This window comes from Brachionichthys hirsutus, chromosome 2 (assembly GCF_040956055.1).
Source record: "Brachionichthys hirsutus isolate HB-005 chromosome 2, CSIRO-AGI_Bhir_v1, whole genome shotgun sequence".
NCBI classification, from domain to species: domain Eukaryota; kingdom Metazoa; phylum Chordata; class Actinopteri; order Lophiiformes; family Brachionichthyidae; genus Brachionichthys; species Brachionichthys hirsutus.
In genome coordinates, this window is record NC_090898.1 from 2,216,690 (window position 1) to 2,228,994 (window position 12,305).

Consider the following 12,305-nt stretch of genomic DNA (forward strand, 5'->3'; position numbering starts at 1 on the left):
ATTCAATTGCAGTTCAGTCTATTACAGAAACAACAGCTGCTGCGCTCCATCCTGTATTTTCTTAATTGATGTTATTTGGATGGTCGTCTGACAATCACGGTGCAAGCCAAAGCGATGAGAGTTGGCTTCATTAAAACTACTTCTCTGCTCCTTCCATCAGTTTGTTCACTCCTAGTGAAAACGGTTCCTGTTGGCTGGTTGCTCTCACTGATGACAGGGGTTGAGTGGATCCTTGGCTTTAATGAGCGTTTGGTACAGATAATGTACTTTATGTCGGTATTATCAGAGTAAAATGTGTTATCCATGCTCACTACCAATCAAGATGCGGCTGAAGTTTATTCAGTCTATCGCATCAATAGTTCTCTCATTGTGATAAGTATTATTGCTCTAAAACTATTTTTTATACATTTTAAATATGGGTACTTCTGATTTAACCATATCAATTTCAACCACAAATTAGCAATTTAGTTAGTCCCACCGCGGACTAGTTTACGCACCACTCACTTCCTGTTTAACCCCTGCACGTCCCTGTACGAGCTCATCCCCAGAGGTGGCTTGAACACTTCAAATTTGTCACTGGTAACCTTCATCGTCACATGGTTTGTGGAATTTTAACAGAGGGAATAGTTAAAGGTTCTGTCAAGTAGCCTTAACGGAAATGGAAGATTAAGTCTCCACCAATCCCTTGACCTTCATTTTCATGAAGTAAAGTGTGATGCTGAGGAGAATAAAACAAACTGTGTACCTCTGAGAAGTACTTCTAGTCCATCCATGTGGAGAGGAGTCATCTGCTCATTCGTCATCCTAAACTCACCCTTTATTTATTATTTTATAAAACAAGCATCAGAATTTTTTTCATTATATTTTTTATTTGGTATAATTTTGTTTGTTGCATACACATCATGCCTGTGGAGTTTTAATTACCTCCGCCGAGACGGAGGTTATGTAATCGCCGGCGTTTGTTTGTCTGTCCGTTAGCAAGATAACTCAAAATGTTCTGGATGGATCTTGATGACATGTTCAGGAAATGTTGGGAATGTTACCAGGAACAGATGATACTATGGTGATGATCCATAAGAGATCCTGGATTCTAGATCAGTTTGAAATAGGGATGTCCCGATCAGGGTATTTTTGCAGCAGAGTCCGAGTCCGAGTCATTTGATTTTAAACCGATACCGAGTCCAAATCCGATACTTCTATAATAAAAAAAAATGTATTAAAGAAGAGTGAAGAAACGGATCCAGGATGTCCCTTATTTTTTTCATTCAATAATCTTATTTCAACATTTAACTCTTAAACAGAGCTCTTCTGTAGCATAGCTTGAACATTCAAGTAATAAATTAAATGCTTTTTTCACTTTGGACTTGGACTAGTGCAGTGTTTCTCAAATGGTGGGGCGCGCCCCCCTAGGGGGGCGCGGTGCAATGTCAGGGGGGGCGCCTGTGACCACGGAGAAAATGTTTTTTTGCCTTACGAGAGTAAAGTGTAATTGCACATCCACTCCAGTAGTTGGAAGTGGTGCCCTGATTGTCAGAGTGCACGCAGGGAGTATTAGCAGAAGAGTGGTTGTAAACAATCTACGGTGGGAGAAGAAGAAAGACCAGACTTCCTTATTTTCGGTTGCAGACTAAAAAAAATGGTAATAAAGTTATTCTTTGTTGTAAGTTGGTCTATATTTCTTTCTTTTTCATATTTCTTTGTATGTTAATAAGGATACAAGAGTGCTTTTTTTGGGGGTTTTTTCGGGGGGGGGGGGGGGGGGGGGGCGCGAAATGTTTTTTTCTTCCTAGGGGGGGCGCGACAGAAAATAATTGAGAAGCACTGGACTAGTGCCACAGGAAATCTTAAATACGAATATTTAAAATAACATTAACAGCATCTCAATCGGCAGGTTTTTCTCATCCACTTCAGAATACTTCCACACCGCAGACGTACTCGCGCGACGAGCTTCAAGCTACTTCCGTGTTTAACCACCATTCAACCAATAGTGTCACAGGAAGTCACGCGTTACCGTCTCTGTCTGTAGTAGAGAGGTCTCACTCTGTGCTACAAGCGTAACTCCAGATCTCATAAAAGGTAATGACAATAACAATCCATATATATCCGAGTCCTGATCGGGAGCGCCCAATTCCGATCGAGTCCGCAAACTCGCGATCGGGCTTGATTTCCAATCAAGCGATCGGATCGGGACATCCCTATTTTTTACTGACTCCAATCTGGATCCGATCATTGCAGTCAATGGATCTTCAAAATGTGTTTCTCAATATCTCGGTTGATTATCAATGTTTATGGAATTTGACACAGTGATGTAGGGTGGGGATCTCTAACACACCACCAAATTTCATTCAGATCAGATCCAGAATGGAGTCAGGGAAAAAAATATTGAATTTAACATTGAACACTCAGATTTAGAAATCATTTACAAATACACATCAAATCAATTTCACTTTTACTTTTCGTGTTTGGAGTATAAAGATACCAAGAACAATTTAGAACCTTTTGGTGATGAACCAGATCACCCTGTGGGCGGTGTAAATCCAATTTGTAGGGGAATGAGCTGCTTGGTGGAGGTCTGGGCTCTGAGTATTTTTTTAGTTTTTATTTTTCTTCCTTTTTTCTCACTCAAATTTAAGGCCAAAATCTAAACTCAATAGAGGATACACTATTGAGTGAATGATTGTATTCTCCTTTGTGGAGTTTGTCCACTGAAACTCTTGCACTATGGCCACGTCAAACTACCTTTCAACTCTGAATTTAGTGATGAAAAAAAGTCACTTTTCATCTTTGACAGGAAGAAGCTTACTTCCTTGTCTCACTTTCAGATGAATCATACTCGACCAGTAAGATGTGTGCACCTTTTCTAAACTGAGTTCGATCTACTTCGAACACCTGGATGCCCATTTAGGGCTTTTGGAGCTTTAAATCCAGTCAAATGAGCTGTATTGCGTTAACTTGTCTTCTTTTCAGATTTAAAATGTTATATTGTTGTGCTGTAAAGCTGTAAAATTTGGAATACAGAAGTATAGGATCTGAGCATCGTGGAAAAATACATGGTTTGGTTTCAAATTTAGAGTAAAAATGAAATGGTTAAGTTATGTAATATATTCATCAATACTGCCCACCACAGCTCACAGATGAGGAGTACTCACTTTGAGCCACCTCATGCACATCGTCTATTACACCATGACAAAGGCTATTTTGCATATTTAGTCTGTGCCAACCAAATGATTCCTGTTGACGCAATTAAATCAAACCGGCCAACCGTAAGTTCACAGTGGACTGCACTTCTTTCCTCGTGTATTTAAATAGTATTTTTACCTGCTCCACGTTATGAGGAAAAGCAATATGGATAGCAGATGGAAATACATTTTGGCACAACCCAAAGGAGACTCTGAGGAGGATCTTCAAGCCCTTTGCTTCATTATATAAGGACAGAATGGTAACAGAAAGGTGACCAAGGCGCCGCACAATGGCCACATAAACACCTCGGCATAATTACACAAGCATGGAGCCACACACACACACACACACACACACACACACACCAGCACACTCAATATGGTGCACACATTTTACATAATTGATATTACATCCATTTGTCCACTCAGAAAACCCCAAGTGAAAACAGAGTGTGTGTTTGCGAGATCAACACATGCACACAAACATGTAAACACGCAGGTTGTTATTGGCCGGCCAAGCAGCATGGCATCCATACATACCTCTCTCAGTGGTCTTCCTGGGACTCTTTCTATCTGTTCCTCTCCTCCTCTTCATCACACACGCACAGAGCAGTGTGTTTGAATCTGACACATTTCTCTCAGTTCACTACTCTCCCTCCCTCGTTCCTCTCTCATTTCTCAGGCGCACACACAGACCCTCTATAAACAGCCCTCCCTCCTTCCTTTTCTTTCTTCCCTCTACTGTCAAATAGCCTCTCCTCTCTCGCTCGCACCAGAGCTGTCCCGCCTCCCATTCCCTCCCTCTCCACTTCTCTGCCTTGTGAAGCTGTGAGAACGCCACATCTGAAGCCACGCCCCTCGCTCGCTCCTCTCCTCCGGGCGGCTATAAATACCGCTGCTGCTATGAATACACCGTCTTCCTCCCTCAGCATCACTCAGTCTCGCTCCCTGCACCCCCCGCTCGTGCCACTCTCCCTTGCTTCGTCCCTCCATCTCTCAGGTTTTCCTGATGACCTTGTATCGTTTGCCTTCATAGAGTCACATCACACGACAGCATCCATTCTGATTACGCTCTCGTGCAAGATGCAACCGTTTCCACGCAGACACACACGCGTCGAGGAGGCATCCCCTCCAGCAGGTGCATGTTCACACACCCACAGGAAGACCAACAGTCTTGCACAACCGTTGTCTGCACGTCCTGTCAGTTGTGCTGGATGTGGTGAATTTCGCTCTTGAGCGAGGAAAGCGATAAGGTCGACAGAATGAGTAACTCATCCTACTTTGGTTTCTCATATGAATTCTGCTTGCATCATTATTTCTGATGAAAAAGCAAGATGAATGTTTTCACTTTGCGTCCTCGTTTCATTCACTCCACCTTTGATTGGCATCATTTATCCAATTCTTTAACATTAGAAAGACAATCAGAGATTGCAGACCCCGCCTCCAATAGACTATTGGATCTTGTGAGACAGTAAACAGGGCTTCCGGATCAGAGGGGCCAAACCTGCTCTAGCTTGCTGCTCCGGAACGTACTACAAGACTCCTTCTGGACTCTTTTTCCCATCATGCCATTCGTGTCCTTCCCTCTTAAAGTGGCAGTTTACAGCACAGGCACAATTCCAGATGTAAAAATAATTCTAGAATCTGGATCCAGATCCGGATCAACGCCATTCTCGGGGAGGACCGAGCCACGGACAGAACCTTGCTTGTGTTATTTCAAGTTGATTGGGTTACTAGTTTTTGAGTTATGCGCACGGACAGACAAACAAACAGACAGACAAACAGACAAACGGACCCAATTGCAATACCCTCGCCTCCTCTTCGGCGAGGGTAACAACTGTTGTCAATGTTTGCTCCAAAGATAAATGTATTATGGAGGGAGTTCCAAGGCCAAAACAATAAAAGTAAGCCTGATCGACCTTTTCTGTATTCCAAGAATTACCACACATTCCCGGACCACTGTTTGTGAATGAAAGTATGTGGTTCCGTGGTGTAATGGTTGGCACTCTGGACTCTGGATCTGGTGATCAGAGTTCAAGTCTCGGTGGAACCTGTTTATTCTCAAAAGTCTCTTGACATTAACAAAAGGTCCATCATATTGAAACTTCAGTGGCGTCCGCGATCGAAAATACCAAAACTGAACAACTGTTCACAATGTTTGCTCCAAAGGTAAATGTATAATGTAGGGATTTCCAAGGCCAAAACAATAAAAGAAAGCCTGAACTACCTCTTATGTGCAATGCGAAATCAACCCTGAATGTCAAGAAAGCAAACACAAACATATGCATAAAAAACGAACACATTTTGAAAACAAAACAACATGAAATGGAGGGGTGGGAGCAGTTTCTGCTACCCTTTGTAGGGAATTTCCGTATTTAGATGGGATTCCACAACGTAATTACATGCCGACACCACCAGGAACGCACCACATTTAGTTTGTTATTGTAATGACTGATTTTAATTGAACGCATCACAACAGTGATGTCACACAACACAGATAAACATGGGGGTAGATTGGCTGGGGCGGGACCCCCACCTTGAGGGGGACGGACTCATGGACATAGAAAGACACGGACGCAGAGAGCGGCCCTTTGTTCGGACCTGAGACAGACACACGGAGCAGGATCGAACCTCAGCGCTGATATCTGAACCAACTTGGATTGATCTGCATTTATATAAATATCTTAATCATGACCCAAATCCTCTTTTTTGACCACGCACCCACACGGAGAACAAGAACCGGGGAGGGTTGAGGAAAACCCTAACACCTTCATGGTAAGTGCTGACAATACAGTGGTTTCTACCTACAAAAGTTTCTGAAATTCTTTGTCATTCACAAGGGAAATAGTATTCCAAGAATTACCACACATTCCTGGACCACTGTTTGTAACAGCAGTCATGTGGTTCCGTGGTGTAATGGTTGGCACTCTGGACTCTGAACCCAGTGATCAGAGTTCGAGTCTTGGTGGAACCTGTTTATTCTCAAAAGTCTCTTGACATCAACAAAAGGTCCATCATATTGAAACTTCAGTGGTGTCTGGGATCAAAAATACCAAAATTGTGCAACTGTTTGCTCCAAAGATAAATGTATTATGGAGGGAGTTCCAAGGCCAAAACAATAAAAATAAGCCTGATCTACCTTTCGTGTGCAATGCTAAATCAACCCTGAATGTCAAGAAAGCAAACACAAACATATGCATAAAAAACTAACACACTTTGAAACAAAACAACACCAACACCTACACCAACACAGCCGACAAAACCTAGGCCAGCGCAGCGGCACGGGGCACAGTGGGCTGGCCTGGCGCCCCACCAGCACCCAACACCACGCCCCCCACAACCACCCGCCCCCCCTCCCAGCACCCTCCACCCATCCCACACACCCCCCCCAGTCCCCCAGCCCCCCCCACGGCCCAGCCCCCCCCCACCCTCCACCAACCATCTAACCATCCAAGTGTGCGCAGTGAAAAATTAAAGGTAGACAGTTTAGACAGGAAGATTCTGTGATTGACAGTATCAAACGCCTTTTTCAGGTCAAGAAATATTGCTCTGACAACACCACTTTTATCCATTAAAGATTTGATCCTTTCAATGAAAAAACAGTTTGCCGTTTCAGTCGAGTGTTTGGCCCTAAAGCCAAATTGCATTGGATGCAGAGAAAACGGGCCAGTATTCAGATAGCAAGTCATTTGTTCTGCTACCAATTTCTCTACCACCTTTGACAGTGTCGGGATTATACTAATAGGCCTATAGTTGCTAGGCAGCAGAGGATTTCCACCTTTAAATATAGGAGTCACAACTGCCTCTTTCCAAACACTTGGAAATTTTCCCTGGGAGATTGAAAGGTTAATAATTTTGGTTAATGGATAAAGTATTGATGAACTGAGCTCTTTGAGCATAACTGTGTCCAAACCAAAGACATCTTTTGCTCTTGACGTATTTAACGATTGAATAATTCTCCTAACCTCCATTTCACTAACATTTCTTATACTGAATGCTGGTTCATTTGTGCTTAGTGCACTGATATTTGTTTTGCCATCAGGAAAACATTGAGCAATTGTGGACACAGAGTCAACAAAGTAATGGTTGAGAACCTCTGTAATTACATATTTACAAATGTGTTGTGCTAAGGTGGTGAGTTAAGAGGCGCAGCACATGAGGCCCCAGCCAACCAGGCGGGGGGAGGAGGGAGCCCGACCATAGTCCCCAGCCTCACCCATCCCACCCACAGGTGTCAGAGGGCCCAACCATGCACAGGGCCTGGATCGAGCGCCGCCCCCAACGCATTCCACCCATCCCCCATAATCCAGCCCCCAGGAAGGAGGGAGCCGCAAGGCCCCGGCGGGAGGAAGGATGCCGGAAGAGGAGAGGCGGGGAGAGAGGGGAAAGGGGGAGACCACGAGGGGAGAGAAGGGGAGGCGAAGGAGAAGGGAGAGGGGCGAGGGGGAGGCAGGACAGGAGACAAGACCAAGGAGAAGAGGGCGAGCGGGGGACGGGGAGGGTGAAGGAGAGAGGTCAGGGAGAAGGGAGGGGAGGTGAGGGGGCCATGGCCACGCCAGGTCACCAGCCGGACCCGGGCCGCTACTACCAGCAGAGGAGTGACAGACTGCGCCAGCTCAGTGCCATCCCGAACGCATAGGCCAGCACGCCCGCATGGCAACCTAGCGGAACACCGGCGGCCGCCCGAGAAGCATGCGCCACCCAGCAGAGACCAGAGGAGCCGGGCCGCACATATCAAGCCACGGGGACAGCCCCTGAAGAGTTAGCCCAGCATGCCAACAGCCCCGGAGATCAACCATCCTTGTGTGAAGAACATTGAGCTGGAGACTGGAGCTGAAACATAGAAAGTTAGGATGGCTGGGAGGTGATGTATTTCTGAGGTCCACTCGGTCCTGGAGACAGAAACCGGGTTCCTAAATGAAAACAGAAACAAGATGAGTCATGCAAAAAAAAAATGTAAGCAGCATTACCATTTACATCGTTGTGGTGGCTTTTGCTAGCAGGCAGAATCAGGTTGCAATATTTATATTTAATGATTTAATAAAAGGAGACCAACTTTCTGTAAAATATTTCAAATATTTTTTATTTATTTATTTGGAAGCAGAGATTTTCTCCATTGATATGTGTTCTATGAGGAGGTTCAACCAATGGTTGATGTTTAAAGACTGTTTATTTTTCCAGTTAACGAGGATTGTTTTCTTGGCGATGGCGAGGGCTGCGAGTGTGGGGTGCGTATGTTTCTTTGAAATAACGATTTCTGCTAAGTCACCGAGTAGACAAGAGATCGGAGATAAAGGGAACGTACAATCTAAGATGGACGACAGTCTATGTGATACTGCGACCCAGAAATCCTGGACGGGTGAGCACAACCATATGGCATGGAAATAAGTGTCAGCAGTATTTTGGGAGCATTGAGAGCAGATGTCAGATTCAGAGAAGCCCATTTTCTTCATCATATACTGAGTAATGTGTGTTCTATGAAGGATCTTATGCTGGATGAGTTGAAGATTTCTGTGTTTTGTCATTTTAAATGCATTTTCACAGATTTGTGTCCAAAAGTCACGATCTAAGGTTAGTGACAGATCCGTCTCCCATTTTGAGATGGGAAGAAATATCGTACCTGTGCTTGAGCTTTTTCTGTTTGAAGCAAACATCTTGAGGAAGAAACTGAAAATCTCTATTTTGACAGTGGAAATGTTTTTATTTCCACGCATGAGAAGGCAGTTAATGTTGACCCCAAACTGCTTGATGCACAGCAGGCAATTCGGAGTCAACAGCTCAGAATCAGCGAGTGTGTGTGTGTGTGGTTTGAACAAGCTGATGGACCAATTATAGGCTACATTCACATTAAAGTCTTGTGTTCAGTTTGGATTACGTATTTCGTTCAGGTCATATTTATCATGCTGGTTCACATTCATAATTACAGTGACAGTTACAACTCCTTTCTCCTCGGAAACAGCAGACATGTGTATTTGTTTTTGCCATTTTGCTCTGGAAGCCGGCCAACACCTACTCCTCCACTCTACTCAAGATCTTCTCACGAACAGCTGATGAGTTTCTTTGGCTGGGCGAGGAGAACAGCCAGCAAGCTCCCGTCTGACTGTTTGTCTATTGACACTATTATGTCTTGTGGCCACAATTTAGAATTGCTGCTGATCGAGGACAACATGAAAGAGATTCGAAAGATTTGACGAGATCAGATTCTTTAATGTTGACACAATCCTGACACAAAGTCAGATCCGTACCATATTAACACAAAACAGTCGTAATTGAATGTCTTCGGCCTTGTTGCAGGGTATACAGTGCGCAGGGCATCCTGGTCGCAGGGTATCCTGGTCACAGGGCATCCTGGTCACAGGGCATCCTGGTCGCAGTGTATTCTGGTCGCAGGGTATCCTGGTCGCAGGGTATCCTGGTCACAGGGCATCCTGGTCGCAGTGTATTCTGGTCGCAGGGTATCCTGGTCGCAGGGTATCCTGGTCACAGGGCATCCTGGTCACAGGGCATCCTGGTCACAGGGCATCCTGGTCGCAGTGTATTCTGGTCGCAGGGTATCCTGGTCACAGGGCATCCTGGTCGCAGGGTATCCTGGTCAAAGTGTATTCTGGTCACAGGGCATCCTGGTCACAGGGCATCCTGGTCAAAGTGTATTCAGGTTGCAGGGTATCCTGGTCACAGGGCATCCTGGTCGCAGGGTATCCTGGTCAAAGTGTATTCTGGTCACAGGGCATCCTGGTCACAGGGTATCCTGGTCAAAGTGTATTCAGGTTGCAGGGTATTCTCAAGAGGATGTGATGCATGTGCAGGTGTGTTTCACAACTATTTCCTGTTCTCCTCTGTCAATGCAGCTTTCAGGTCCTCTACTGTGTTTGAGCATATTGTCAGAGAGTGTGTGTTGGCTTCGTGCAACTGTTCAGGGGTGACCAGGTTGAAGCGCAACAGAGAGTTGACCAGCTGAGACCGAGCATTGCCGACGAACGAGTGCGAGAGGAAGGATCCAAGACCTCCCCCGTCCTTCATGGTGTAGACTGGGACTCTGACCAGTCCCAGGACCTGAAGCGAGAGCGAGATGGAGACAAGTAGGGGGAGGAAGAAAACAGGTGGAGCATGAGATGGGGCAAATGGCTGCAATCAATCCTTCTAGAAGGAAAAGTACAAACAGACTCTTACTACCTCTTGTCCATGATCCTCTGCAGTGGATGCAGCTGCTTTCTCTACCTCCACAATCTGCTCCTCATCAATCTTCTTCACATAGAAGTGAGTGATAAGGTGGGAGGAGGACAAAGAGGTAGATGAAGCAGGGGCATGGCAAGATTCCACATGATCTGCTACTGACACAGGAAGAGCCACACCCATCTCCTCCAAAAATTCCCTGCTAAGCCCCGCCTCCAAGGTCTCCTCTGTTGGGTTAACAAGTCTGGAGTGTGGGAGGTGGGGGTCAAAGGTCAGGTTAGATATCAAAAGTGATAAACAATATCAGCCACATAGCTCTCCTAAGAATCCTTATGCAGAAGGAAATAAATAAAATAAAGTCCATCGAAATGTCACTGAATTTACAGACCGAATAAAAAGCACTCAGAGAGCGCAGCCCTCTGCCGAGCTGCTCATTCCCCTCCTAATTAGATTTACACCGTCCACATGGTGATCTGAAGTTGATCTGGATAAGGAGATCACATTCCAGAGAGAGACTCATCCAGGTCAAAGTGCAGTTGTTATCACCTGACTTTCTGAAAGCTTGCTCTCCAAAGGCTTCCCATGAAAACATACATAATGTTCTGCTTTGTGAAAGCAGGCAATAGCTGATGTCAGCGTAGTAATAGCAACTTCTTTGTGTCACTCTTACATGGGTTGAAAACAAGTGCAAAGGCTTTCTGGTCAAATGAGTATGAGCCAATCACAGCATAACAGGGCGGGACAAGGCCAAACTGCCTTTGTGAAACAGATGCTGGCTGCGCCATGTGTCCATAGCATTTTGTTTCCATAAAGCAGAAGAATCTATAATTGTGTGGAAGCTAAAGCACAGGGTGATGAATAAAAGGTCTGAGCTCCAGACAAGAGTATTCAGGAGTGGTGCTACGTTATTGTCGGTTTCCATTCCTTCATCAGACTCAGCTAGAAAGAGAAAGACTTCCAAAGCTACGTGTACCTTTGCCCATATGAGGATAAAACAAAAGCAGCACCAGGAAACACTCACCCTCCAGGGAAACCCAGCAGACCGTCAAAGCGTATCTGCATCTGTGGGAAGTGACAGAGGCTGTAAAACACTCGTGCACATGCACACAAATACACACACGAAGACTTTATTTTTTCCAAACGGGCAGAAAAATAATGGTCAGTGTCACGTGCAGACAGAATTAATCAAGTGAACTACACACACACACACACACACACACACACACACACACACACACACACACACACATACACACACAGATAGCTTTTCGTTCCTCACCAGTACAATATGTTTGATTGGAATTCTCCCAAACAGTTGCGCATTTGTGTCAGAGTAGAGCATTACATGGCACGCATGCCTGTAGTCTGAGCACGCCAGTGCCTCCGCCCTCGACAGCTGTCCACTCGCCATCTACAGATCAGTGTGCAGAACTGATCAATAAAAAATCAATAGAAAGACCCTCCTGATGTTATGTAAGAGACACCATCCGAAACAATAAATCTGGTATTCTCTTACCCTTCCTCATAAACCCGCGTGTGCCTGTGAACAAGATGGCAGGACTGAGAAAAGCAGGAAGTTTTAAGGACGTGTAATCTGACCTATACCAATACAGCTTTAGCTCCCTCTGCTGGTGTGGAGTTGGACTGATAAGTGGGAGGAATCAAGCAGAACTTCATTGGTGTTCATGAAGCCATTTGAGTATTTACAATGATTCAAATAGTATATACTGCATACAGTTATTTTTGCTGTAAAGTCATACAGGTGCAACATTTGAACTGTTTTTAAATTTTATTGTCTTTTAAATTTACATTTACGCTGTATTAAAGGCTAAAAATGACATTCAATGGGACCAGTTATCACAATATCCCATACAAAAACAAATGAAAAATTAAAGCCGCAAGCGGCGTTGTAGGCCCTCGCCGGCCGACAGGCCGTTGAGCTGACCCGCCGAC

The 12,305-nt window shown here is 44.9% G+C and overlaps 1 protein-coding gene across 2 annotated transcripts; it reads right to left on the reverse strand.

The window, feature by feature from the left end:
• Positions 1 to 9,373: 9,373 nt before the first annotated feature.
• Positions 9,374 to 11,922, reverse strand: zgc:103759 (U8 snoRNA-decapping enzyme). Of its 2 annotated transcripts, none has more exons than XM_068748837.1 (5): positions 11,869 to 11,922; positions 11,632 to 11,763; positions 11,374 to 11,414; positions 10,353 to 10,596; positions 9,374 to 10,232 (listed from the first exon to the last, which is right to left on the reverse strand). In XM_068748837.1, the coding sequence occupies exons 2-5, from the start codon at positions 11,761 to 11,763 to the stop codon at positions 9,999 to 10,001; spliced, it is 651 nt and encodes a 216-aa protein (XP_068604938.1). In that variant the 5' UTR covers positions 11,869 to 11,922; the 3' UTR covers positions 9,374 to 9,998. The 2 variants fall into 2 exon arrangements, with proteins under 2 accessions (XP_068604938.1, XP_068604930.1); XM_068748829.1 differs by having other exon boundaries at positions 11,632 to 11,783; positions 11,869 to 11,915.
• Between the last annotated feature and the right edge of the window lie 383 nt (positions 11,923 to 12,305).

Coding starts and splice junctions, on each gene's coding strand:
- zgc:103759 (XM_068748837.1), bottom strand. CDS start 11,763: ATGGCGAGTGGACAGCTGTCGAGGGCGGAGGCACTGGCGTGCTCAGAC. Junction 11,415..11,631: donor CAATCAAACATATTGTACTG/GTGAGGAACGAA, acceptor CACTTCCCACAG/ATGCAGATACGCTTTGACGG. Junction 10,597..11,373: donor CTGCTGGGTTTCCCTGGAGG/GTGAGTGTTTCC, acceptor CCCACACTCCAG/ACTTGTTAACCCAACAGAGG.